General features: G+C 43.8%; 2 protein-coding genes across 12 annotated transcripts in view; one reads left to right on the forward strand and one right to left on the reverse strand.

Moving 5' to 3' along the window:
- The window catches only part of acacb (acetyl-CoA carboxylase beta), a 47,513-nt gene extending 43,701 nt beyond the window's left edge, over positions 1-3,812 (forward strand). For all 10 annotated transcript variants that reach the window (XM_014160783.3, XM_014160782.3, XM_014160788.3 and 7 more), the window contains one exon: positions 27-3,812. In XM_014160783.3, the coding sequence (XP_014016258.2) occupies positions 27-153 (127 nt within the window). In that variant the 3' untranslated portion in view covers positions 154-3,812. The remainder of the gene's footprint in view (positions 1-26) is intronic.
- On the reverse strand, positions 3,811-25,545 carry LOC106580109 (forkhead box protein N4). 2 transcript variants are annotated; one of them, XM_045702966.2, is made up of 10 exons: positions 25,138-25,545; positions 24,339-24,439; positions 20,981-21,168; positions 12,260-12,372; positions 12,022-12,132; positions 11,006-11,133; positions 10,690-10,786; positions 10,029-10,236; positions 5,407-5,790; positions 3,811-4,985 (listed from the first exon to the last, which is right to left on the reverse strand). In XM_045702966.2, exons 2-10 carry the CDS (start codon positions 24,416-24,418, stop codon positions 4,684-4,686), a joined length of 1,611 nt encoding a protein of 536 aa, XP_045558922.2. In that variant the 5' UTR covers positions 24,419-24,439; positions 25,138-25,545; the 3' UTR covers positions 3,811-4,683. The 2 variants fall into 2 exon arrangements, with proteins under 2 accessions (XP_045558922.2, XP_014016255.2); XM_014160780.3 differs by having other exon boundaries at positions 3,811-4,940; positions 25,138-25,537.
- Positions 25,546-25,646: the final 101 nt, after the last annotated feature.

Genomic DNA, 25,646 nt, shown 5'->3' on the forward strand with positions numbered 1-25,646 from the left:
GTGTGTGTGTGTGTGTGTTATCCCAGCATTGTGCAGGCCAACCCTGAGGTGACCATGGACTGCATCATCCACATGAGCCAGTCCATCACTCCATCCCAGAGGGCCAAGATCTCACACCTGCTGGCCACGATGGACGGCACCGCCCCCAGTTAAACTCCAGATCTGAGGCTGAGCTGCCCAATGCCTTACACAGGAAATCCCTGAAGTTCTAGCATAGGGGAGAGAATAGATAAGTAGGTCTGTGGGATGTGGACCTAGGGCAGGGGGACACATGCAGGATCTCCCCATCGGTGCTGCCTACTTTCTATTGTTGAGTTGAGACAAAGCTAAGACGCCAAAGAAGTCAAACGTGTCGAATTCTCAGGGTTAGGGCTAGTTCGGGCTGCTCATATGCTATAACCATGCAGCACTATACACTACACATGCACTACATCAAGGGTCCCTGCCTTGGGTAGATTATTATTTTTTTTCCGCGGATGGTCGGGGGGCCCGGAACATAGTTATAAATCATTTGTACACTGCAAATTGACTGCAACAATCCAAAACATATATAGTATTTGACATAAACAGAATTTTAAACCTTGATTTCATTGGGATACGATCACTTATGCCTCTCTATTTATGCGTGGGAATACTTGGGTACAGATACTAAATTAAAATCCCTTTGAGCTGATTTCCTGGCGAAGTTAGTCTTCTATGTTCAACAACTGAAATACATTTTTTTAAGTCCTTAACTTGGGGGGCCAAATAAAATCGCCCGGGGGATTTCGGAAAGTATTCAGACCCCTTGACTTTTTCTACATTTTGTTACATTACAGCCTTATTCTAAAATGGATTCATTTGTTTTTTCCCCCCTCATCAATCTGCACACTAACCCATAATGACAAAGCAAAAACAGATTTGGGGATTTGTTTTCTACATTTATACAAAAATAAACTGATATCATTTTTCATAACCTTTACTCAGTACTGTGTTGAAGAACCTTTGGCAGTGATTACAGCCTCGAGTCTTCTTTGGTATGACGCTACAAGCTTGGCACACCAGTATTCTCCCATTCTTCTCTGCAGATCCTCTCAAGCTCTGTCAGGTTGGATAGAGAGCGTCGCTGCACAGCTATTTTTCAGGTCACTCCAGAGATGTTAGATTGGGTTCAAGTCCGGGCTCTGGCTGGGCCACTCAAGGACATTAAGACTTGTCCTGAAGCCACTCCTGTGTTGTCTTGGCTATGTGCTTAGGGTATTTGCCCTGTTGGAAGGTGAACCTTCACTCTGGAGCAGGTTTTCATCAAGGATCTCTCTGTACTTTGCTTCGTTCATCTTTCCCTTGATCCTGACTAGTCTCCCAGTCCCTGCCACTAAAAAACATCGTCACAGCATGATGCTGCCACCACCATGCTTTACCGTAGCGATGGTGCCAGGTTTCTTCCAGACGTCACATTTGGCATTCAGGCCAAAGAGTTAAATCTTGGTTTCATCAGGCCAGAGAATCTTGTTTCTCATGGTCTGAGTCCTTTAGGTGCCTTTTGGCAAACTCTAAGCAGGCTGTCATTTGCCTTTTGCAGAGGAGTGGCTTCGCTCTGGCCACTCTAAAATAAAGGCCTGATTGGTGGAGTGCTGCAGAGATGGTGGTCCTTCTGGAAGATTCTCCCATCTCCACAGAGGAACTCTAGGGAGCTCTGTCAGAGTGACCGTTGGGTTCTTGGGTCACCTCCCTGACCAAGGCTTTTCTCCCCTGATTTCTCAGTTTGGCTGGGCGGCCAGCTGTAGGAAGAGTCTTTGTGGTTCCAAACTTCTTCCGTTTAAGAATGATGGCCTCCGTGTTCTTGGGGACCTTCAATGCTGCAGAAATGTTTTGTTACCCTTCCCCAGATCTGCGCTTCGACACAATTCTGTTTCGGAGCTCTACGGACAATTCCTTCGACCTCATGGCTTGGTTTTTAGTTCTGACATGCGCTGTCAACTGTGGGACCTTTTTATATAGACAGGTGTGCCTTTCCAAATCATGTCCAATCCATTGAATTTACCACAGGTGGACTCCAAGTTGTAGAAACAGCTCAAGGATGATCAATGGAAACAGGATGCACCTGAACTCAAGTATTTCTTTTTTTTATATACATTTTCAAAAATGTCTAAACCTGTTTTCGCTTTTTCATTATGGGGTATTGTGTGTAGATTGAGATTTTTATTTTATTTAATACATATTAGAATAAGACTAACGTAACAAAATGTGTAAAAAGTCAAGGGTTCTGAATGCTTTCTGAATGCACTGTACATGGCAACATTGGTGTGGTATTGTAGCTTTAGCGGTTCAAGACCAGTGGTGAATCCAAATACTTCCAAATCAAGCATATGGAGCTTTTATGCACTTTTTTTTAAAGTTCAAAAAGTATAAAAGTTATCAAAAAGCTGTAAACAAGCAACCTATTCCAGACTGGTCTACACGTTTGAAAGGTGTTTCTAGCTTAAACGGTATAAGACTAGTTATAGGCTACATTTTTACAATTCAAGTCTATGGCCATTGGGAAAGGGCCGTTTTGGTGTTGGTAGCTTTTACGGTTTTGGCACTACAGGTTCCAGTGGAATAATAATGATAATAATAATTATTATTATTATGATTAAAAAAAAATGTTTTAAGAGTAAACCGTTTTCAGCAATCACACCCAATTATCAAAAGTACAACCCCCGCCCACCTGACACTGCAGGCAGGTTAAAGTAAATGGTCAAAGTATTTGAACTCAGGTCTGGTTCCATGTAGTTTTAACATTGCTATGATCAGAGGGAACCACCACTACTCTTTAACATTTCTGATTCACTTCATCAATAGGATTTGAAAACGTGCCTTTTTTTATTAGTATTCTATCAAGCTTCTCATCGCTAATGCTGTACACTGGCATTTTACAACGGGGGTGACCAGGGTTTTTGCTATGGTGTGTTGATCATTCTGTTGATATCTGGGAGAATGTGTGCCGACCTTTGAATGTACGCCAGCCAGGGGCCGAACAAATACCATGTTAAATACATTTTTTTTAAGTTATGTGCCAGTGCAAAGACGATACACAAGCCTGTCTGGGGGTTGGGTGATGTGTAGCCTTTACTTCATTATGTATCCTTGTGACAATATTGACCAAAAAAAAGACAAATTTCAGTGACATTACATTTAAATTAAGTTTAATTCATTTCATTTACAGAATCATTTCAGTGACACAATGGTCTAGTAGGGAATTTTCATATTTTCCCCCTCATTAATTTAATCCAAAAATGGGATATGTCAGTATTGCCCTTAAGACTAACCAGTACAATTTGAAAGTCAGGTAATATTTTTTAGTTTTTATTAACCGGTGTTTGTGTGCCCTTGAATTTCTTTCTTTGTATTATTGTTTTTTTGACTGAATAACAAATACGCCTGTGTTTTTCCTGAGTCATTTCATTTGTGTTTTTTTTGTTGTCGGTGATGGTGTATGCTGGAGTCAGTGAATAATCCTAAAAAATGCTAATGAATAAATTCACACCCATAGTATTTGTATAGTAATCATTTGGAACAAATTGACATTCAAATATGACTTTTTCTCTGTGATGTGTTTTTAATATAATGCTGATTGTTGCTTCAACTCAGGTGGACAGGGGCAGAGAAGGGTAGAATGGGTAGACGACAAGATTGTAACCAAGAGACCCCAAGCCGTTCTGCTGCTGTTGCCTTCGTCAAAATGCCAGATATCCATTTTAAATTGTCAATAATATATGTCAAATCTGCCATGTACTTACCCCTTATTAGAGTAATGTATAGTATCTGTAAATAAATGTAATGAATCTGTTTTCAGCGAGTAGCTCTTTTTATTTATCCATTGTGATTTTACCGTACATGTAGCCTGACATCCTCCCAAAAGTTGTGAATAATTCAATGAATATTAGGAATTCGGACAGATTTTAGCATATTTTCAAATGCAGAAATGTGTAAAATGGTCTACAAATGCTATTATTAGACAGGTTTTGATATTTGCGTTTTGGAATGTAAGGATTAAAAACTGTTTAAGAAACAGGCTTTTCAGTGGAGATCACAGGGATTTGAAACACAAATGTACAGTAAACGGTGTTTGATAAATTCCTCCCCTTTTCCAGCTGCCATTTATAAATATAAATAAAACATCACAGTAATACTGCCTAGCACAATACAGACAATGGATAAGAACAGGGAACTAACAGTACCATGGTAAGGCTTACAAACACAGGAAAGTCAACATTGTACAAAACTGGCAGAGATGCTACGTGTAGCCTGCTAAGTTTGTGTACAACAGCTCTTGAGTCTTTGCTTGGCAAAGTTCACCCAGAGACATCAGTATATTTGAGTAAATTTCCTCCCGAATTTCAGTTTTCCTCATTGGTTACTCCTATTGTAAAACCACACACGTAAAAGCAATGACTTTGATCAAATCACCCTCCAAGCAGACTTCTTTCTCTCATCTGAAATAGTGGCTTAGGCATGGCAACACAAGTTGCTCTGTCATTGGGGATAGAGAAAAGCAATGAGGATTCAGGCTTTTCAGTGGAAGATGTGGGGGCTTTTTGGCGCCAGGAGTGGGATTAACAAGTAGAGCCACAGCAACAAACAAAGTTTTTGTATTGTTGGTGATGTCTCGTTGCCGCTCTCACCGTGTGGTTCCACTCTGTGGTGCGGGGGATGTTTTCATTAAAGCAGGGCAGTGATGGGCTTGCTGTTGCCTGGCGTGCCCATGTATTGGGAGGAGAGGGTGTCCAGGGCGGCGTAGGAGGTGTACATGCCCGTCACCTGTAGGTCTGAGAAGGGCATGCTGCCCCCGCTGTAGACTGGAGGGAGGCTGCCCGTCATGGTGCCAATGTCACAGTCAGACAAACGCAGGGGAGAGTTACTGAAGGTGCCCAATGCCTCCAGATTAAAGCTGTCGTCTTTCATCTCCCACAGGTTACCTGGGGAAGGAGGTAATCGTGTCACGTCACTGGTCATCACTGGTTCTGAAAGCCAAGAAAATGGCCAACTGCCGTGTAAAGTCACGTTGGTATGCAGATTGTTAAAGGCCCAATGCAGCACTTTTTATCTTGTTCAAATCATCTCTGGGTAAAAATCAAGTAACTAACTGTGATTGCTTTCAATCAAAATGGTGAAAAAGAAACAAATAGCTTTTTGGCAAGAGCAATTTTATTGGCAGAGGTTTGGAACTCTAGTTGTTCTATTAACCAATTTACTGCCTGGTGATGTCACCAGGCAGGCCAAAAGGTTTTCAGGTGGTCTTTTCAAACGACTCTTACACTAAAAGGGCATTATCACAATATTATTCCAACCTCAGTTGGAAATCACAGGAAATCACATTTTTGATTGCACTGGAGTTTTAAGACGGTATAAAATGTTGTTGTGACTAGTACTATGGCTGCCCACCTTGTAGAGCGAAGTCCATGATGCTGGGGTCCAGCGTGTCCACCTCTGCGTTGACCTCACCATGGAGACTGTAGAAGTCGTGCGGCTGCTTGCCGGGATGCTGGGTAGCGAGGAGGCTGTTGGAGAGGTCAGGAACGGTGTGGAGGGGGGGCGTTTGGGCAGGGGGGGGGGACACCGGGGCCAGCCTGGCCTGGGCATGGAGCTGGTGGTGCTGGTGCATGGGCAGGCACTGCAGGGACAGGGTGACCATGGGCTGGGGTTGCATCTGGCCCGGGACAGGCAGGGATAGGCCAGATGGACAGCTGGGCAGACGGGTCATCCCGGGGTCCATGGGCTTCCGTCTGCAGCTCTCCGGCCGGTCCGTGATCAACCTGTCCAACTCATCTGACAGGGAAAGAGGGAGCAGACCAGTTCAGTGACTGATGACTCCATTTAAAATGTAAAAAAAACGAAGCAGATTCTGTGATGTTGCTTATCGCAAGGGCCGGCTTACCAGGGCCCAAGAGGCAGCTATTTATTTTTAATAAATAAAGTAAATGTATACAGTATAGATTATATTTACAATATATATTTGATTATTTTACTACAACCGCCAACCAGAGGAGGATTCAGGAGCCCGCTGTGTAGACAGCCTGCTGCTGCTGCTCTGCTAATTGTCAGTTGTCAGATGGGGGAAGGAGAGGAGGTAGGGGGGGACATGTGGGTAACTGGGGGGCCATGCCTTGATTGGGTAACTGATTCATAAAAAATTAACTGCATAATAAACTCATGTGACTGGTCAATTGTGTGAGTCGGGGGCTGGGCACAAGAGGCAAAGAAAAATAATGATTGCATTTGTTATTCCAACTACAGGCGCCCTCTCTCAATGTTCAAGATGCACCAGAGAGCATCATTTAGCCACAGAGGATCAATAGTTTCTCAAAAATAACAGTGGATTACATTTTAGCACAAGCACATACAATACAGGTAAATGTCAAAATGAAGGAAAAACCAACATAGTGTCTTAAAAGGCCACCACGAGCTGCACCTTGGCATAGATTCTACAACTGGACCTAAACCATGCCAGGAAAATGCTCCCCACACCCTAACATATTATTTGTATCCGTCATTTACTCAAGTGTTTCATTTATTTTGGCTGTTACTGGTTGCCTACAGTCGGGAAGGCCACAATTTGGCCAGCATTCGTGCCAAATATATAGCTTGTTGCGTTGTAGCCATAGACATAATCCATAGAAGGGTTTTGGAACTTCTCACCCTGGCAATTTGACTATTAAACTCATGGGTACACTAGCAATGGCTGCCAGTCCTGACTTGAATGGGAACTGCCATCTATGGATTATATTTCTATGGTTGGTTGCTGCTGTCTGTTTGCCTTTTGAACATTTTGCAGGAAAAACATACAGTTTGGAAAGCCAATGCCTTCCGCTGAAAAGAGAAGACTAATCTGTCTTTAGAACTAATAGAAACATTTTTTTCTCAAAAACTTGTTTTGCCCACAGCATGCCAAGAGTGTGCAAAGCTGTTATCAAGGCAAATGGTGGTTACTTTGAAGAATCACAAATATAAAATATATTTTGATTTGTTTAACACTTTTTTGGTTACTACATGATTCCATATGTGTTATTTCATAGTTCTGATGTACAATGTAGAAAATAGTCAAAATAAAGAAAAACCTTTGAATGACTTGGTGTGTCAACTTTTGACTGGTACTATATATACTGCACAAAAATATAAATGCAACATGCAACAATTTCAGTGATTTTACTGAGTTACATATAAGGAAATCAGTCTATTGAAATAAATTCATTAGGCCCTAATCTATGGATTTCACTTGACTGGGCAGGGGCACAGGCCTAGGTGGGCCTGGGAGGGCAAAGGCCCAGCCAATCAGAATTTGTTTTTCCCTACAAAAAGGGCTTTATTACAGGCAGAAATACTTCTCAGTTTCATCAGCTCTCCGGGTGGCTGGTCTCAGACGATCCCGCAAGTGAACAAGCCGGATGTGGAGGTCCTGGGCTGGCGTGGTTACATGTGGTCTGCGGTTGTGAAGCCGGTTGGTCGTACTGCCATGTTCTCTAAAACGACGTTGCCAATTGCACGCTCCCTTAAAACTTGAGACATCTGTGGCATTGTGTTGTGTGACAAAACTGCACATTTAAGAGTGGTCTTTTATTGTCTAAAGCACATGATGCACCTGTGTAATGATCATTCTGTTTAATCAGCTTCTTGATATGCTACACCTGTCAGGTGGATGGAATATCTTGGCAAATGAGAAATTCTCACTAACAGGGATGTAAACAAATTTGTGTACAAAATTGGAGAGAAATAAGCTGTTTGTGAGTATGGAAAATGAATAGGATCTTTTATTTCAGCTGATGAAACATGGGACCAACACTTTACATGTTGTGTTTATATTTTTGTTCAGTATACAGTGCCCCATCATGACAAAGCAAAAACAGGTTTTTAAAACTGAAATATTACATTTACATAAGTATTCAGACCCTTTACTCAGTACTCTGTTGAAGCACCTTTGGCAGCTATTACAGCTTCGAGTCTTCTTGGGTATGACGCTTGGCACACCTGTATTTGGGGAGTTTCTCCCATTCTCTGCAGATCCTCTCAAGCTCTGTCAGGTTGGATGGGGAGCGTCGCTGCAAAGCTATTTTCAGGTCTCTCCAGAGATGTTCGATCGGGTTCAAGTCCGGGCTCTGGCTGGGCCACTCAAGGACATTCAGAGACTTGTCCCGAAGCCACTCCTGCGTTGTCTTGGCTGTGTGCTTAGGGTTGTTGTCCTGTTGGAAGGTGAACCCCCACCCGTCTGAGGTCCTGAGCGCTCTGGAGCAAGTTTTCATCAATGATATCTCTGTACTTTGCTCCATTTATCTTTCCCTCAATCCTGACTAGTCTCCCAGTCTCTGCCACTGAAAAACATCCCCACAGCATGATGCTGCCACCACCATGCATCACCGTAGGGATGGTGCCAGTTTTCCTCCAGACGTGACGCTTGGCATTCAGGCCAAAGAATCAGACCAGATAATCTTGTTTCTCATGGTCTGAGAGTCTTTAGGTGCCTTTTTGGTAAACTCCGAGCGGGTTTTCATGTGCCTTTTACTGATGAGTGGCTTCCGTCTGGCCAATCTACCATAAAGGCCTGATTGGTGGAGTGCTGCAGAGATTGTTCTCCTTCTGGAAGGTTCTCCCATCTCCATAGAGGAACTCTGGAGCTCTGTCAGAGTGACCATCGGGTTCTTGGTCACCTCCCTGACCAAGGCCCTTCTCCCCCAATTGCTCAGTTTGGCCGGGTCGGCCAGCTATAGGAAGAGTCTTTGAGGTTCCAAACTTCTTCCGTTTAAGAATGATGAAGGCCATTGTGTTCTTGGGGACCTTCAATGCTGCAGAATTTTTTTTTGTACCCTTCCCCAGATCTGTGCCTCGACTCAGTCCTGTCTCGGAGCTCAAGGGACAATTCCTTTGACCTCATGGCTTGGTTTTAGTTCTGATATGCACGTTCAACTGTGGGACCTTAAATAGACAGGTTTGTGCTTTTCCAAATCATGTCCAATCAATTGAATTTACCACAGGTGGAGTCCAATCAAGTTGTAGAAACATCTCAAGGATGATCAATGGAAACAAGATGCACCTGAGCTCAATTCTAATGTTAGTCTCATAGCAAATGGTCTGAATAGTCATGTAAATAAGGTTTTTATGTTTTATAAATTTGCTAAAATTGATAAAAAAGCATTTTTTTGCTTTGTCATTATTGTTTATTGTGTGTAGATTGATGAGGATTTTTATTTATTTAATCGATTTTAGAATAAGGCTGTAACGTAACAAAATGGGGAAAAAGTCAAGGGGTTCGAATACTTTCCGAATGCACTGTATATAGCCTCATAATATTGTACAATCTGTGTGTCGCTTCTTTGGCCTGGGCTATTGTTTGTTTGAATTCAAGACCAGCTTGATCTCCGTTTGTCAGAGTAGCCACTCATTTCGGTCATTTGTGTGGTATTAAAAAAGATTCAGCTAATGCATTCTATCATGTAAACGACATAAAATTACATGAAGTGCATTTTTTAAAAGGCTAACAAATGATCCCCATGTGTGGAAATCCTAAAAACGCCTCTGCTCAACTGTAGCCTATGCCACATCGCAAATGTTATTATGGCTTTATTATAAGGGTTCTTGTTGTTCTTTAACGTTAAATTTACCACGCATCCTATTGCATCTTGGTGCACAGATTTGTTTACCGAAAATGATGGTGTGACGGATTTCTTAATCCGGCCCTGCTTATAGCAGTCCACTAAATGTGACAAATGGATAACCTCTTTCGTTTATTCTTGAATTAGAATGTTGTCATCAATTGTAACATAGCTAACTGTAGCCATGACACTTGCCACACTGACATATAAAACTGAATGGGCATAATCATCTTAACTGGTGGTGGTGCGTGTTCTTCATTGATGGGCTGTGTTCATTTGAGTACACAAAGGAAAAAGTTTTTAAACATTATGCAATGGAAAAGGTTGTCCCTCCCGGTTTCCTTCCCTTTTCCTTCATTTTGTGCCTGGTGAACAGGACCCAGGTTATGTGTGAATGGGCCTCAGTCAGTCCTGTGGTCTCACCTGGGTTAGCCATGCTGCGGCGGATGGCTGGGAGGTCCTTACGCTTCCACTTCTGCATCTCCTCCTCCATCTTGTCGATCTTGACCGGGTTCAGGGCCCAGAGGCAGCCCTTACGAGACGACCCACTCGTCTTGTTCTCCACCTTCTCAAAGCACTTGTTTAGCGACAGGTTGTGTCGGACTGAGTTCTTCCATCCGTCTGGTGCTGTCTTCAGGTGGATGAAAACCCAGGAAGAGGAAGGAGACATTTAAACAACTGATTTAGCACAATGCTTACCTAAAATATCTGCTTCCCCAATCCCTATTGAATATTAGGCCAGTTTCCCAGGCCCAGATTAAGCCTAGTCCTGGACTAAAAAGCATGCTCAATGGAGATTCTTTATTGAGCATGCTTTTTAGTCCATGGCTAGGCTTAATCTGGGTCTGGGAAACCAGCCCTTAGAGCAGGGGGTGTCAATCTCATTCCATTGAGTGCCCAGTGTCTGCAGTTTTTTTGTTTTTCCTTTCAATTAAACCCTAGACAACCAGGTGTGGGAAGTTCCTTACTAATTAGTGACCTTAATTCATAAATCAAGTACAAGGTAGAAGCGAAAACCCGCAGACACTCAGCCCTCTGTGGAATGAGTTTCACACGTGCCTTAGAGGATCCGACCGAGTCATACCTTAAAGTAGGGAAAATGTTCCTTCATAAAGGTGTAGATCTCGCTGACTGGGAGACTGCCTGTCTTGCTGTTCTTCAGAGCCATAGAGATCAAACAGCTGAGGATGGATCAAAGTAGCGAGACAATAAGTGGATTAAGCTACATATACTGTTGATAATTAGACCAGGTTTGTGTTCACTGGGCATCAAAGGGAAGAAAACTGACTGAAACAGGAAAGGACTACCTGAATTTGTCATTTTCCATTGTGTGCCCTAATGAACACGACCCAGGCCATACAATAATACCATAATGCCACTTGGCCCAGGGGGAAGCTCACCTGTAGGAGTAGATGGGCTTGGGGAAAGTCTTGGGCTGCAGGTCCTGGTTTTGTGGAGCCAGGCGCGGCTGTGTGAACAGGCTTTGGTTGTTGAAAGAGACATTGCCATAGAGCCCAGCAGGAGTACACTGAGAGGGAGAGAGGGCAAAGAGAAATTAGTGAACAATCTAGAAAATCTGTATTGTGTATTATTTGCTACTTATTTCAAAAACATATTTCTTGTTGTTTGAATGAATGGCATCTAAATATCAAACCCTTAATCAGCAGCAGGCAGTAAACTGGTAGAGTAATCTCTAACGAATTACATTAAGTTGCTCTTATACCCATGTAATAACACTGTAATTACTCTAGTAACGATACTATATTAACAGGTTTACATTGTAACTTAATTATCCACTGGACAGCTCTTATAACTATTTTAGTAACACTAAATACTCGAACAATTCTGTGTACAAAATATTAGTCACAGCTTCCTAATATTGAGTTGCACCTCCTCAGAACAGACTCAATTCGTTGAGGTGTTGAAAGCGTTCCACAGGGATGCTGGCCCATGTTGACTCCGATGCCTCCCACAGTTGTGTCAAGATGTCTGGATGACCTTTGGACCATTCTTGATACACATGGGAAACGGTTGAGCGTGAAAAACCCAGCAGCGTTGCAGTTCTTGACACACTCAAACCGGGGCGCCTGGCACATTCTACCATACCCCGTTCGAAGGCACTTTCGGCCTTGCCCATTCATCCTCTGTATGGCACACACACATAATCCATGTCTCAATTGTCTCAAGGCTTAAAAATCATTATTTAACCTGCCTCCTCCCCTTCATCTACACTGATTGAAGTGGATTTAACAAGTGACATCAATAAGGGACCATAGCTTCGCCTGGATTCACCTGGTCAGTCTGTGTCATGCAAAGAGCAGGTGTTCCTAATGCTTTGTACACTCAGTGTATGTAACAACTCATCTCTAATTAACAAATTGTATCCACAGCCCGGTTGCAGGGATGACGTAGTTACCTGCTGGCTAGTCTGGGTCAGAGTGAACACTTGTTGGGGTGTAGGTTGGTAGACAGAGGCAGGGCATTGGTACCCTGGGGAGGGCTGCCCATTCATGGAGAATGGAGACATCTGTGGAGTAGACCGAGGACAAGTTTAATATATTATTAAGTATATCCTATACTTTACTGTCCTAGAGTATAAGCATTGATTAAAAAAAAACGTGTTGATAAATAATTGGTCGGGAAGCAAAACGTACACTTCCGCTTTGGGCGGTGATGACGTTAATTCCCAGGGGGCTGTGCTGCATGTTGCTCTGTAGGTGGATCATGGCTCCCTGTCCCCCTGCCATGGTTATGTTGTTCAGCTGAGCTGTGAGGAAGGAAGAAGTACAACATCCAGGTCAGTCTCCAATCAATCTCCACACATCGGCCCTGTTACAGTACTCTCGAAATGCATCCTTTCTTCCTCGTTTCCTCTAGGTAAGTCTAGATATATAGGTGATGGGATAAGTTTAAGCAAGACTAACACCCTATTCCTTTCACCAATCCAAACATTCAGATCTGTGATTGTACTTCAAGGAGGATGCATTTGCAAAGTATTCAAATAGGGCCCATGGCCCTATCAAGATTTAGCACAGGCCCGAGTCTATACCCCCTTATACTTTAATGATTTTATTTGTCTTGCAAGTCTTATTATCCAGGTTGGCAGTTATAGCTTGTTTCCAACTGTAATGGGTTTGGCTAACTTGTCCTCCTCAACATCAGGGCCTAGCAGTACTCCTGAACTATCCAATTAAAGCGTATGTGTGTGGATTTGAAACGGCGCTGCCCCACTGACGTGGAGTGTGTGTGCGTCTCACCTTGAATCCAAGATGGCATAGCAGTAGAAGGTGTGTGTTTGTCTTTGTCTTATCCCGTGTAAATAGACGGTCTTTTTCGTATATATCTTAATCTCACTTTCTATCTACGAACTAAATATACTTTCCTGCAACCCGCCTCACCCAATGTGGTACGGATCTGCTATTTTTATTCCTTATAACTGGAACTTCCATCAGGAGCTAGCCAGCTAACCAGCTACTAGTCTTTGTTAGCCACGGCTAGCGGTCTTCACCTTTTTCTCGGTCACCAGTCAGCCTTATTTCGGACAACACCTGCCAGTCTGCACAGCGCGATATCAACCCAGAGCATATCAGACTGCTTCTCTCTACCATATCACCAGATTCCTGTCGCTCTGGATCATTACACCGGATCATCGCGGCTAGCTAGCTGCAAACGAGTGGCTACTGTCAGCTAACGCCTCTGTCCCGAAGCAAGCACCAGCTAGCCTTGAGCTAGCCTCGAGCTAGGCCCATATACCTGCTAATACTAGGGCTACAATACCTCCTTTGCTAATTGGCCTGGACACTTTATTGTTGAAACACGGAGCCCCGCCGATCCATCACGACTCAACTGTCTCAACGGCTATTCTGTTACGATATCGCCGAAGAACCATCTACTAGCCCCGGCCCGCTAGCTTTTCTGAACACTGTGTCCCCTGCTCACCTAGCGTAGTAGTGACTACCGAACAGCACCCTGACTCACCTATTCCTGCTCTTTTGACCCTATGATCACTCGGCTATGCAGCTGATACCCCCTGGACTGTTTCAATAACACGGTACCTCATTTTGTTTACCTGTCGGCCCCAGCCTCGAACTCAGGTCCTGTATGTACCTAACTGACCCGATCTGCCCATTCATCGCCATTTACCCGTTGTCTCTCCTGATCAACACCTGTGATTGCTTTATGCCTCTCTCTAATGTCATTATGCCTTATCTACTGCTGTCTTGGCTAGTTGTCATTGTTTTATTTCCCTGTAGAGCCCTCAGTCCTGCTCAACATGCCTCAGATAGCTCTTTTGTCCCACCCTACACACATGCGGAGACCTCATCTGGCTTAACTGGTGCCTCCAGAGACGAAACCTCTCTCATCGTCACTCAACGCCTAAGTTTACCTCCACTGTACTCACATCTTACCATACCATTGTCTGTACATTATGCCCTGAATCTATTCTACCACGCCCTGAAATCTGCTCCTTTTATTCTCAGTCCCCAACGCACTAGACGACCAGTTCTTATAGCCTTTAGCCGTACCCTTATCCTACTCCTCCTCTGTTCCTCTGGTGATGTAGAGGTTAACCCAGGCCCTGTAGCCCCCAGTTCCACTCCTATTCTCCAGGCGCTATCATTTGTTGACTTCTGTAACCGTAAAATCCTTGGTTTCATGCATGTTAACATCAGAAGCCTCCTCCCTAAGTTTGTTTTATTCACTGCTTTAGCACACCAACCATGATGTCCTAGCCGTGTCTGAATCCTGGCTTAGGAAGGCCACCAAATATTCTGAAATTTCCATCACCAACTACAACATTTTCCGCCAAGATAAAACTGCCAAAGTGGATGGAGTTGCAATCTACTGCAGAGATAGGCTGCAGAGTTCTGTCATGCTATCCAGGTCTGTGCCCAAACAGACCTACTTTTAAAAATCCACCTTTCTAGAAATAAGTCTCTCACTGTTGCCGCTTGTTAAAGACCCACCTCAGCCCTCAGCTGTGCCCTGGACACCATATGTGAATTAACCCCCCCCCCCCATTTATCTTCCGAGTTTGTACTGTTAGGTGACCTAAACTGGGATATACTTAACACCCCGGGCCATCCTACAATCTAAGCTAGATGCCCTCAATCTCACACAAATTATCAAGGAACCTACCAGGTACAACCCTAAATCCATAAACACTGGCACCCTCATAGATATCGTCCTGACCAATCTGCCCTCTAAATATACCTCTGTTGTCTTCAATCAGGATCTCAGCGATCACTGCCTCATTGCCTGCGTCCGTAATGGGTCCGCGGTCAAACGACCACCCCTCATCACTGTCAAACGCTCCCTAAACTTCCGGCGCCGACAAAGATGGCCGCCTCGCTTCGCATTCCTAGGAAACTATGCAGTATTTAGCTCTTTTATGTGTTATTTCTTACATTGTTACTCCAGGTAATCTTAGGTTTTACTACATACAGTCGGGAGGAACTATTGGATATAAGAGCAACGTCAACACACCAACATTACGACCAGAAATACGACTTTCCCGAAGCGGATCCTCTGTTTGGCCCACCACCCAGGACAATGGATCGGATCCCAGCCGGCGAGCCAAAACAACGGCACCGCAGAAGAAGGGGCAGACGGAGCGGTCTTCTGGTCAGGCTCCGTAGACGGGCACATCGCACACCGCTCCCGAGCATACTACTCGCCAATGTCCAGTCTCTTGACAACAAGGTAGACGAAATCCGAGCAAGGGTAGAATTCCAGAGAGACATCCGAGACTGTAACGTTCTTTGTTTCACGGAAACATGGCTCACTCGAGACACGCTATCTGAGTCGGTACAGCCACCTGGTTTCTTCACACATCGCACCAACAGAAACAAGCATCTCTCTGGTAAGAAGAAGGGTGGGGGTGTATGCCTTATGATTAACGAGACGTGGTGTGATCATAACAACATACAGGAACTGAAGTCATTTTGTTCACCTGACTTAGAATTCCTCACTATCAAATGCCGACCGCATTATCTACCAAGAGAATTCTCTTCGATTATAATCACAGCCGTGTATATCCCCCCCAAGCAGACACATCGACGGCCCTGAAAGAACTTCATTGGACTCTATGTAAACTGGAAACCACATATCCTGAGGCTGCATTTATTGTAGCCGGGGATTTTAACAAGGCTAATCTGAAAACAAGGCTCCCCAAATTCTATCAGCATATCGGTTGTGCTACCAGGGCGGGCAAAACCCTAGACCACTGTTATTCTAACTGCCGCGATGCATATAAGGCCCTCCCCCGCCCTCCCTTTGGAAAAGCTGACCACGATTCCATTTTGTTGCTCCCAGCCTATAGACAGAAGTTAAAACAGGAAGCTCCCGCCCTCAGGTCTGTTCAACGCTGGTCCGACCAATCGGATTCCACGCTTCAAGATTGCTTGGATCACGTGGACTGGGATATGTTCCACATTGCTGCGAACAACAACATTGACGAATACGCTGATTCGGTGTGCGAGTTCATTAACAAGTGCATCGGTGATGTCGTACCAACAGCGTCAATTAAAACATTCCCCAACCAGAAACCATGGATTGATGGCTGCATTCGCACAAAACTGAACGCGTGAATCACTGCTTTTAATCAGGGCAAAGTGACCGGAAACATGACCGAATATAAACAGTGTAGCTATTCCCTCAGCAAGGCAATCAAACAAGCTAAGCGTCAGTACAGAGACAAAGTGGAGTCGCAATTCAACGGCTCAGACACGAGAGGTTTGTGGCAGGGTCTACAGTCAATCACAGACTACAAAAGAAAAATCAGCCCCGTCGCGGATCACGATGCCTTGCTCCCAGACAGACTAAACAAGTTTTTTGCTCGCTTTGAGGACAATACAGTGCCACTAACACGGCCCACTACCAAAACCTGTGGGCTCTCCACTGCAGCCAACGTGAGTAAAACATTTAAACGTGTTAACCCTCGCAAGGCTGCAGGCCCAGACGGCATCCCCTGACGAGTCCTCAGAGCATGCGCAGACCAGCTGGCTGGTGTGTTTACAGACATATTCAATCAATCCTTATCCCAGTCTGCTGTCCCCACATGCTTCAAGAGGGCCACCATTGTTCCTGTTCCCAAGAAAGCTAAGGTAACTGAGCTAAATGACTACCGCCCTGTAGCACTCACTTCCGTCATCATGAAGTGCTTTGAGAGACTAGTCAAGGACCATATCACCTCCACCCTACCTGACACCGTAGACTCACTCCAATTTGCTTACCGACCCAATAGGTCCACAGACGACGCAATCGCCATCACACTGCACACTGCCCTAACCCATCTGGACAAGAGGAATACCTATGTAAGAATGCTGTTCATCGATTACAGCTCAGCATTTAACACCATATTACCCTCCAAACTCGACCCCGCCCTGTGCAACTGGGTCCTGGACTTCCTGACGGGCTGCCCCCAGGTGGTGAGGGTAAGTGACAACATCTCCACCCCGGTGATCCTCAACACTGGGTCCCCACAAGGGTGCGTTCTCAGCCCTCTTCTGTATTCCCTGTTCACCCACGACTGCGTGGCCATGCACGCATCCAACTCAATCATCAAGTTTGCAGATGACACTACAGTGGTAGGCTTGATTACCAACAACGATGAGACGGCCTACAGGGAGGAGGTGAGGGCTCCCGGAGTGTGGTGTCAGGAAAATAACCTCGCACTCAATGTCAACAAAACAAAAGAGATGATCGTGGACTTCAGGAAACAGCAGAGGGAGCACCCCCTATCTTCATTGACGGGACAGTAGTGGAGAGGGTGGAGAGTTTTAAGTTCCTCGGCGTACACATCACGGAAAAACTGAAATGGTCCACCCACACAGACAGCGTGGTGAAGAAGGCGCAGCAGCGCCTCTTCAACCTCAGGAGGCTGAAGAAATTCGGCTTGTCACCAAAAACACTCACAAACTTTTACAGATGCACAATCGAGAGCATCCTGTCGGGCTGTATCACCGCCTGGTACGGCAGCTGCTCCGCCCATAACCGGAAGGCTCTCCAGAGGGCAGTGAGGTCTGCACAACGCATCACCGGGCGCAAACCCTCTGCCCTCCAGGACACCTACACCACCCGATGTCACAGGAAGGCCAAAAAGATCATCAAGGACAGCAACCACCCGAGCCACTGCCTGTTCACCCCGCTAACATCCAGAAGGCGAGGTCAGTACAGGTGCATCAAAGCTGGAACCGAGAGACTGAAAAACAGCTTCTATCTCAAGGCCATCAGACTGTTAAACAGCCATCACTAACATTGAGCGGCTGCTGCCAACATACTCACTCAACTCAAGCCACTTTAATAATGGGAAAATTGATGTAATCAATTTATCACTTGCCACTTTATATTATTTATATCAGATAATGTTTACATAACCTACATTATTCATCTCATATGTATATACTGTACGCCATACCATCTACTGTATCTTGCCATCTTGATGTAATTAGATGTATCACTAGCCACTTTAAACAATGCCACTTTATATGTTTTCATAACCTACATTACTCATCTCATATGTATATACTGTAATCTATACCATATACTGCATCTTGCCATCCTGATGTAATGTATCACTAGCCACCTTAAACAATGCTGCTTTATATGTTTTCATACCCTACAATACTCATCTCATATGTATATACTGTACTCCATACCATCTATTAGATCTTGCCTATGCCGTTCGGCCATCACTCATTTCTATATTTGTATGTACATATTCGTATTCATTCCTTTACACTTGTGTGTATAAGGTAGTTGTTGTGAAATTGTTAGGTTATGTTACTTGTTAGATATTACTGCATGGTCGGAACTAGAAGCACAAGCATTTCGCTACACTTGCATTAACACCTGCTAACCATGTGTATGTGACAAATTGATTTGATTTGATTCAAAACACTTCAGCGAGCAGGCCTTTCTAATCAACCTGGCCCGGGTATCCTGGAAGGATATTGACCTCATTCCGTCAGTAGAGGATGCCTGGTTATTCTTTAAAAGTGCTTTCATCACCATCATAAATAAGCATGCCCCATTCAAAAAATGTAGAAATAGGAACAGATATAGCTCTTGGTTCACTCCAGCATTAACTGTCATTCACTAGCACAAAAACATCCTGTGGCATACTGCATTAGCATCAAATAGCCCCTGTGATATGCAATTTTTCAGGGAAGTTAGGAACCAATATACACAGGCAGTGAGGAAAGCAAAGCCTTGCTTTTTCAAACAGAAATTTGCATCCTATAGCACAAACTCCAAAACGTTCTGGGACACTGTAAAGTCCATGGAGAATAAGAGCACCTCCTCCCAGCTGCCCACTGCACTAAGGCCAGGAAACATTGTCACCACCGATAAATCTACGATAATAGAGAATTTCAATAAGCATTTTTCTTCGGCTGGCCATGCTTTCTACCTGGCTACCCCTAACCTGGTCAACAGCTCTGCACCCCCCACAGCAACTTGCCCAAGCCTCTCCCATTTCTCCTTCACCCAAATCCAGATAGCTGATGTTCTGAAAGAGCTGCAAAATCTGGACCCCTACAAATCAGCTGGGCTAGACAATCTGGACCCTCTCTTTCTAAAATTATCCACCGCAGTTGTTGCAACCCCTAATACTAGCCTGTTCAACCTCTCTTTTGTATCGTCTGAGATCCCTAAAGAAAGCTGCCACAGTCATCCCCCTCTTCAAAGGGGGAGACACACTAAACCTCAACTGTTACAGACCTATATCTATCCTACCCTGCCTTTCTAAAGTCTTCAAAAGCCAAGTTAACAAACAGATCACCAACCATTTCGAATCCCACCGTACCTTCTCCGCTTTGCAATCTGGTTTCCGAGCTGGTCATGGGTGCACCTCAGCCACGCTCAAGGTCATAAACGATATCATAACTGCCATCGATAAAAGACAGTACTGTGCAGCCGTCTTCATCAACCTGGCCAAGGCTTTCGACTCTGTCAATCACCGCATTCTTATCGGCAGACTCAATAGCCTTTGTTTCTCAAATGACTGCCTCGCCTGGTTCACCAACTACTTCTCAGATGGAGTTCAGTGGGTCAAATCAGACGGCCTGTTGTCCGGACCTCTGGCAGTCTCTATGGGGTGCCACAGGGTTCAATTCTCGGGCCAACTCTCTTCTCTGTATACATCAATGATGTCGCTCTTGCTGCTGGTGATTCTCTGATCCACCTCTATGCAGACGACACCATTCTGTATACTTCTGGCCCTTTGGACACTGTGTTAACAAACCTTCAGATGAGCTTCAATGCCATACAATGACCCTTCCTTGTCCTCAAACTGCTCTTAAATGCAAGTAAAACTAAATGCATGCTCTTCAACCGATTGCTGCCCGCACCCGCCTGCCCGTCTAGCATCACTACTCTGGACGATTCTGACTTAGTATATGTGGACAACTACAAATACCTAGGTGTCTGGTTAGACTGTAAACTATCCTCCCAGACTCACATTAAGCATCTCCAATCCAAAATTAAATCTAGAATCGACTTCCTATTTCACAACAAAGCAACCTTCACTCATGCTGCCAAGCATACTCTTGTAAAACTGACTATCCTACCGATCCTTGACTTCAGCGATGTAATTTACAAAATAGCCTCCAACACTCTATTCAGCAAATTGGATGTAGTCTATCACAGTGCCATCTGTTTTGTCACCAAAGCCCCATATACTACCCACCACTGCGACCTGTATGCTCTTGTTGACTGGCCCTCGCTTCATATTCATCGCCAAATCCACTGGCTCCAGATCATCTATAAGTCTTTGCTAGGTAAAGCCCCACCTTATCTCAGCTCACTGGTCACCATAGCAGCACCCACCCGTAGCACGCGCTCCAGCAGGTATATTTCACTGGTGAACCCCAAAGCCAACTCCTCTTTTGGCCGCCTTTCCTTCCAGTTCTCTGCTGCCAATGACTGGAACGAATTGCAAAAATCACTGAAACTGGAGTCTTATATCTCCCTCACTAACTTTAAGCATCAGCTGCCAGAGCAGCTTACCGATCATTGCACCTGTACACAGCCCATCTGTAAATAGCCCACCCAACTACCTCATCCCCATATTGTTATTTTTTTCTCCTTTGCACCCCAGTATCTCTACTTGCACATTCATATTTTGCACATCTATCACTCCAGTGTTAATTGCTAAATTGTAATTATTTCGCCACTATGGCCTATTTATAGCCTTACTTCCCTAATCTTACTACATTTGCACACACTGTATACAGATTTTTCTATTGTGTTATTGACTGTAAGTTTTTTTTATCCCACGTGTAACTCTGTGTTGTTTGTGTCGCACTGAACTTGTTCTCAACTGGCCTACCTGGTTAAATAAAGGTGAAATTAAAAAAAAGACAAAAATCAACCTGTCTGCTGCTCCAGCAGGCTGCCCCCCTGCCCCTGGGAAGGCCCGTTGAAGTCTCCTCCGCCACCACCGCGACCATCGGCCATCTGCTGCAGCCGGGGAACGTCTACAGAGGTGAGCCACGACAAAGACTGCAGGTCCCCGGGGAGATCCTCCTCTCGGAGCTGGGAGGGGTCTGTGGTCAGAAGTCTGCGGAGGTCGGACACAAGCAACACAACCACTCAGATACACAGCCTAGATTACAACTGTTCATTATATCCAGACCTGGGTTCAAATAGTAGTTGAAAGCATTGTTGCGATGGAACCAATACCACAAGTCCCAAAAGTGCAAACTCTTAAACAAATGAGAAAGTAACATTTTAGAAATAGTACTCAAACCCAGGTCTGGTTATATCTTGGGCAAATATAAAATACACTGACTGAACAGCGAGTTATTGTAAAATAATACATTCAATAATGGAAGGGGAGAAGTGAGAACAAATCATTATTCAGGAGTATCGTCTTATCTGGGATTTACCACCAGTAGATTATAGAGTGCTATTTAATTAGGTCTATTTAATTAGGTAGTAACATTATGGACACGAAGCCAAGATTCTCAACATTATTAATCCCTCTTCAAATTTGCTTGTGAACTTCCTCATCAACATTAGACATTTTAATGGTTACTTCCCCAGTTTTGGGAAATACTGTACAACCCCCCCCCCCCCCCCCCCCCCCCCCCCTAGATTAACTACACAACCACAACCTAATGATTATTTAGTCTAGTCTAAAATTAATTTCCTTACCAGCGTACAATGAAATGAGTTAAGATATACTGTATAATTTCTGCTTAATCAGGGGCATGGGCCTGCCTCTCAGCTTTTTATCATTGTTTCTTTAAAAAAAGTAGGGCTCTGCGGGAAGAAAAGAGAGGAATCCTCTTGAATCCTCTCCAGTTGTCTTTGCACACACTCACTGTAGAAGAGTTCAGTAATTGGGGTCGCTATGACAACACTCACTATTCAGTTACTTTGTGGGCCTGGACACCGTAGGTCCCCACCCCAACCCCAACTGCAAACAAAATCACCCCTATGTCAGGTGACCACAATCTCCCTCTAACCATTGGCTGAATCATAAGTACACAGCGCATGAGATCATTTGAAAACATGGCAGAGCGGCACATGTTGCTCTGTAACAGTTGGCCTTGTCTATTGAAAAGTGATTGTGTCCCAAACGACAAATCTGCCCAGTGGCACGTGGCTCTATTGTTTCCCCCCAGACCCTTCCTTGATTGTCTTTGCCGTTTAAAAAAAAAACAGTCCCTGCATTAATCTGTTGGAATGACAGCTCTCACACAAGAGAGACAAGTAGGATGCCATCTGCTTCCCTGTCCCTTTCCAGCCTCTCTCCTCACTGCCCCCCCCCCCCCTCCCCCTCCCTCCAGAAGGGCAGTAGACAAGGCCCTGGAGGAAGGTGGGGGTAGGGGGTTGGAGGTCAGGCCACACTGCTCACTCAACCTGTCACCTGAATAAATTACATAATTTCACAAGGTTTTGGACACCTTGACTGCGTGTGCCAGTAAAGGCTTGTGAATAACCGTCTCTTTCAAAGCAGAGTGACAGAAGCTCCTGTGAAACTGTACACCACAGACAACACCTATTTCATCTTGAGCTTTGAAGTATGAGCTTCCTGTACCCCCCCCCCCCCCCCCAAAAGACACATGTACATCCGCCACATACATTCTCTCTCTTTCTCTCTTTCTCTCTTTCTCTCTCTCTCTCTCTTTCTTTCTCTCTCTCTCTCTCTCGCTCCAACGGGAAAAAACACCCAAAATATATATAGTTACGGCTAAATACAAATTGGTAAAACACATTTTAGAGAGCACTAGTTCCAATGGAAGCATATGCCAAAAATATTATTATTTTGGCCTCAGAGGAGCAATCTGCAGTTGCTACATACATTTTTTTGGCTTAAAAATTAATAATAATACTAATTGATTCTTGAAGAATATAACTCGTGGGTTTAGTTCAGTTGTTGTACCCCATCAGAATCCAAAATATAAACTTGTTTTACTCTGTTTGTAAACATCGTAAATGTAAACAAACACTGTAAAGCCTCAAAGATGCTTAAAAATATCATTTGGATATCTTGGATGATCAGTCCTTTCATCAATAGCTCTGTTTGTCTATATGTTTAAGAGTGGTTATACATTTAAGAAGCTTTTTTATTGTTTCAACTCAATACAACTTCACATAATTTTTCCACATACCTTGGCTGTAGTTGGATCCCCAACACAGTCCTTGGGATATGTCTTTTGTTTAATTTACTTAGGTAATTGATAGTCATTGTGTTTTGTCAGTATTCCAATAGCCCCCCCCCCCCCCCCCCCCCCATTCATACTGAAATACGTCTAAAGTACCTTACAAGCACACCAATCCAAATCATATTACACAAGTATCCCTTTCTCAAGGACATCTGACATTTATGGTGGTTCAATCTACTTTTGAATGTTGGAATTGAGATGCATCAAATGCAGACATGACCTTCAGAAGGGATTCATGAATGAGTTATTGAGGTGTTTGTAAGGTGTTTTGGACATATTTTCAAAATGAAAGAGGTACAAAAATCATGTCAGGTTGTGTTTTCAGTAAAACATGAACATCCCTTTTAACGATTAGTGGGATTTGAACAAAATATTTCAACTCGATTGGAAACAGTCCTAGCCTATGACTCATACTTGACATGTTAAACGAATGAGAACTATGCAAGGAGGTCCCATTCTTAACGCTTGTCTGAAAATCTCACAAACAACTCTAGACCCCTCCTCCCTCCCTCCCACACACTTAACCCACAATAAAGTGGATGTTCAGCGAGGCAAGGCATGTTGGACTAGCACTAGTCGCACGTTCAACACCGCAGCTCACCCCGCTCCACCCCCTCCCCCTCTCATTCCCTCCGCCTCCTCCTCCTAATTGGGAGCCACTTCTCTGCAGTAGTGACCCGGAGAGGCTCAGTCTCTCCGTGTGCCGACAGCGGGAGTGTAAACAGAGCTGATGGTTTCTGACAGATCCATTCAGACTGAAAATCATTCATTCTAAGGTTGTTGTTTTTTCTTTCCACTTTTTCATAAGCCCCCTCCCTTCACGGAAAGAGCTGCTCATCTACATTTAGACTAAACTTATAGGGAGATTTTGGGAAATATATCTTGGAATTATCCTTATGCCTGAACATTTTGAACCATATTTTCAGTGTTAAGTGTTGCCAACTTTACAAAATACAAAATGTATCCAAAACCTTATATCTGGGGTTAGGATTTAGTCTGATTAAAATCATTCAAAGGCTGTCTTTAAAGTAACTGAATGTTATAAATCCAGTCTTACCTGTAGTCTTGTGGAGAGGGATGATGACCTGAATTTTCGAGAATTCCTGACATGCTGGTCGTAATTCTACTTTCTATCATTTCTTGGGATGTTTGGTAATCCTGCAACAAGGGAAAAAGTGCTACTGCATAAGACATTCCTTTGTTTCCTTGTTTTAGCAACACATTATATATGTTATTATACTAGCATTTAGATAAATAAAATATTAGCACATCAAACAGACTACTTATGGGGAAAAACAAGCATTTTCTATTATTTATTTAATCATATAAGCTACAATGAATGTCTAAAGAAAACAATCTGCATCTGATTATGACCAGTTAATAACGAGACCTACTGTTATATGCTAATGACAATCATATCACCTATTATGGCAAAAACATAACAATTTAATATTAACATAGAAAACAACACGTGTGATCTTTTTGGTGTAAAAAAAGAAGCAAAGTTAAAGGTTTATTCTCAGTTCACATGATGTAGGCTGTGCTTCAAATTGATAGGCTATACAATCGAGTTTTATGTTATGGGAAACAAAATGATGGAAATGTATTGATTTTGCCAATGATGGCTTTTTATTTCATTTCAGTTCACAAGGCTATTTATTAACTTGACTGCTTAAAAAATGTCTACTTGTGGTGCAATCCCAAAATATCGCCGCGTTTCCCACCCTTACTGACATATCAATTGGCCTAACGGAAAAGTCCTCCAATTGAAATAATCCCCTCTCACTCAAACTCTTAGGCCTACAACTATTTGCTGATAGTCGTTCTCGTAATACCGAAAAAAATTCAAATCTTACCTGTTTAGAATAATCTGCAGCAAATTTGAGCTGGCGATGAGCCCCGTTGTAGCCTACTGTATTTTCACTGTGCTGCACTTGTTTCCCAAAAACCGTTTTTAAATTTCCCTCTCTGGAACTGTCCAGCAGACTGTCATGCGCAGTAGGCCAACCTCAACGGAGCCTATTGTTGCTCAAGGGGCCTGCTGCCAATGTAACAACTTGTGACAGTCCCGTGGAAGACAGCAAACACACCATTCGCACAGTCTAACCAGATCTGTGCTTACTTTTTGTATTTAGGCCTATATGCTAGTTCTTCCTTTAATTATTGTGATTATGCAGTTCCTGGATAAACTGTCGGTACTGCGCTCAATAGCTGCAGCCACTGAGACTTTATCCAATATTGTTGACAATTGTCATAGTAAGATGACAGATGATAACTTATGTGTGGTACTTTTTGTTGGTCAGCTAAAATAAATTGTTTTGGTCATGATCGATGCGCAGGTGCACTTTAGATGCGTCGCTAGAAT

This window comes from Salmo salar, chromosome 20 (assembly GCF_965601325.2).
Source record: "Salmo salar chromosome 20, fSalSal1, whole genome shotgun sequence".
Taxonomy (NCBI): Eukaryota; Metazoa; Chordata; class Actinopteri; order Salmoniformes; family Salmonidae; genus Salmo; species Salmo salar.